General features: G+C 35.2%; 1 protein-coding gene across 1 annotated transcript; it reads right to left on the bottom strand.

The window, feature by feature from the left end:
• Positions 1-1,306: 1,306 nt before the first annotated feature.
• Positions 1,307-1,978, bottom strand: TMEM174 (transmembrane protein 174). Its single transcript, XM_053699706.1, has one exon. The coding sequence runs from the start codon at positions 1,976-1,978 to the stop codon at positions 1,307-1,309; it is 672 nt and encodes a 223-aa protein (XP_053555681.1).
• Positions 1,979-2,336: the final 358 nt, after the last annotated feature.

Below are 2,336 nucleotides of genomic sequence, written 5' to 3'. Positions count from 1 at the left end.
GTGTCTATGGACTGCAAAAATGCATATTTTTTTAGACAAAATGACAGTTTGTAATACTTTTACAATATGTATTTCTCCTCAAAGCTGCTCTCTTATTTTAACCTTGTACTGGTGCTGGTTGGTCAAGTTTCTCATTTTTATATTTGGTGGATTAAAGGGACAGTATACACCAAATGTTATATAACTTCATGTAATAGACACTACTATAAAGAAGAATAGGTACAGATACTGATATAAAAATCCAGTATAAAACCTATTAAAATGTACTTAGAAGCTCCCAGGTTAGCAATGTTGATGAGGTTAGACAGGGACACCAATTAAACGGGCTAGGATATATATTTTTGATTAACTGTAATTGATTTAACTTGGGCTTAATCTCAGTCAATCCCAGATCAAGTCATTGGGTTATATTATAAACTAAATTATTAAATGGATCTTAAACGGACAGTAAACCACACATTTTCTTTCATGATTTGGATAGAACATACAATTTCCAATTTATTTTTTATTATCAAATTTGCTTCATACTCTATCGTTTGTGGAAGAACAACATTGCACTACCGGCAGCTATCTGAACAGATCTAGTCAGACAAATGTGCGCAAGCACCAATCAACAGATAGCTCCCTTTTTGTGTGATTTTTTTTATGTTTGGGACAGTCTACACCAGAATTTTTATTGTTTAAAAATATAGATAACCCCTTTATTACCCATTCCCCAGTTTTGCATAACCAACACAGTTATAATAATACAATTTTTACCTCTGTGATTATCATGTATCTAAGCCTTTGCAAACTGGTCCCTTATTTCAGTCCTATTGACAGACTTGCATTTTAGCCAATCAGTGCTGACTTCTATGAAATACCACGGGCGTGAGCACAATGTTATCTATATGGCACATGTGAACTAATGCCCTCTAGTTGTGAAAAACTGTCAAAATGCATACAGATAAGAGGCGGCCTTCAAGGGCTAAGAAATTAGCATATGAGCCTACCTAGGTTTGGCTTTCAACTAAGAATACCAAGAGAAAAAAGCAAAATTGAGGATGAAAATAAATTGGAAAGTTGTTTAAAATTACATGTCCTATTTGAATCATGAAAGCTTATTTTTGACTAGACTGTCCCTTTAACCACTGCTTCTGTATGCCTAGAAGATTTCTTAGTTTTATATTGCTTAAGATTCACTAAAGCTAGTAATAACCCGTGCAATCAATGAGACAAGCCTCCTTATGTCATTCTGTAAATTAATCCGTTTTAAATTTTTCATTAAAACAAGTACTATAATTTAACAACTAATATAATAATTTGCTCATCTCACACACTCCAGATTTTGAATTGAATTTGAGAAGAAACAAACAGACCTCTCACTTCCATCGTCTGTAGGTGGCGGAACTGCAAACGAGTCATCTTCTATGAAAGTTGGATTGTCCATGGGATAAATGCTATAATATTGAGGGGGGAATATTGATGGCGCTGTCCCATTGATCAGCTGAGTATTGTTAGGACTAATTAGCGGTGGTAAAGTGCCTGTAATGCCGTCCTGAGTAGTATAAGGAGGAGGAATGTATTGTACCACTGTTGCACCATGAAACGTTATAGGCTGATTAATCCCAGTGAAAACAAATGACTGTCCCCCTGTGGGCTGGTCTGTATCTGATGTGGGCTCCTCACTATTCTTACATGATTTGCATGCAAGCATCTTAAATTTGCATATGGAAATCAGTGCAAAAGTCACACCCACTGAGAGCAGAATGGGACCTAACAACTGAGTCCACTCAAAATTTGCAAGTCCATTATGTCTGATCCACCCCATTACAGTGAATGTGATTCCAACAAGCCCCAGAAAAATACCAGAAAATAATAAAGTAGCTCCAGCTTTATCTCCATCTGAAACCTGGGTATCAGGTCTGCTGTTCGGGTATGGAGGAACTGAAAACACATTTAAGGAAAAGTCATCCATCGAGTTGCTATTCTGCTCCATTCTTGTAAACCCTATGTCTCCTGTAGCAGACTAGAATTATATTGAAAGGAAACAGAGGTAAAAGGTCACATTACTGTTAAGAAAACCTGGCTCACATGATTTCTGAAGTACTTGTTATAAAAGAGGAGACTAAAGTATAAAGGTCTAAGCAGTGAAGCTGAAACAATACATATAAATGTACTGTATATTATATACTACTACATATTTCTCTCTAGAACAAATTACACTGGTTTAGTATGTTTATATTATGTTTCTCACTAACTGTCAGCAAAATAAATTGTATCATACCACAAGAAAATAAAAAATGAATTACTTTTATGTTTTGCTGTCATTAATATACTCCACTTTGATTTCTGTA

Source organism: Bombina bombina, chromosome 2 (assembly GCF_027579735.1).
Source record: "Bombina bombina isolate aBomBom1 chromosome 2, aBomBom1.pri, whole genome shotgun sequence".
NCBI classification, from domain to species: domain Eukaryota; kingdom Metazoa; phylum Chordata; class Amphibia; order Anura; family Bombinatoridae; genus Bombina; species Bombina bombina.
Note: the sequence above shows the minus strand (reverse complement) of the source record. Positions and strands in the feature narration are given on the sequence as shown.

Coding starts and splice junctions, on each gene's coding strand:
- TMEM174 (XM_053699706.1), bottom strand. CDS start 1,978: ATGGAGCAGAATAGCAACTCGATGGATGACTTTTCCTTAAATGTGTTT.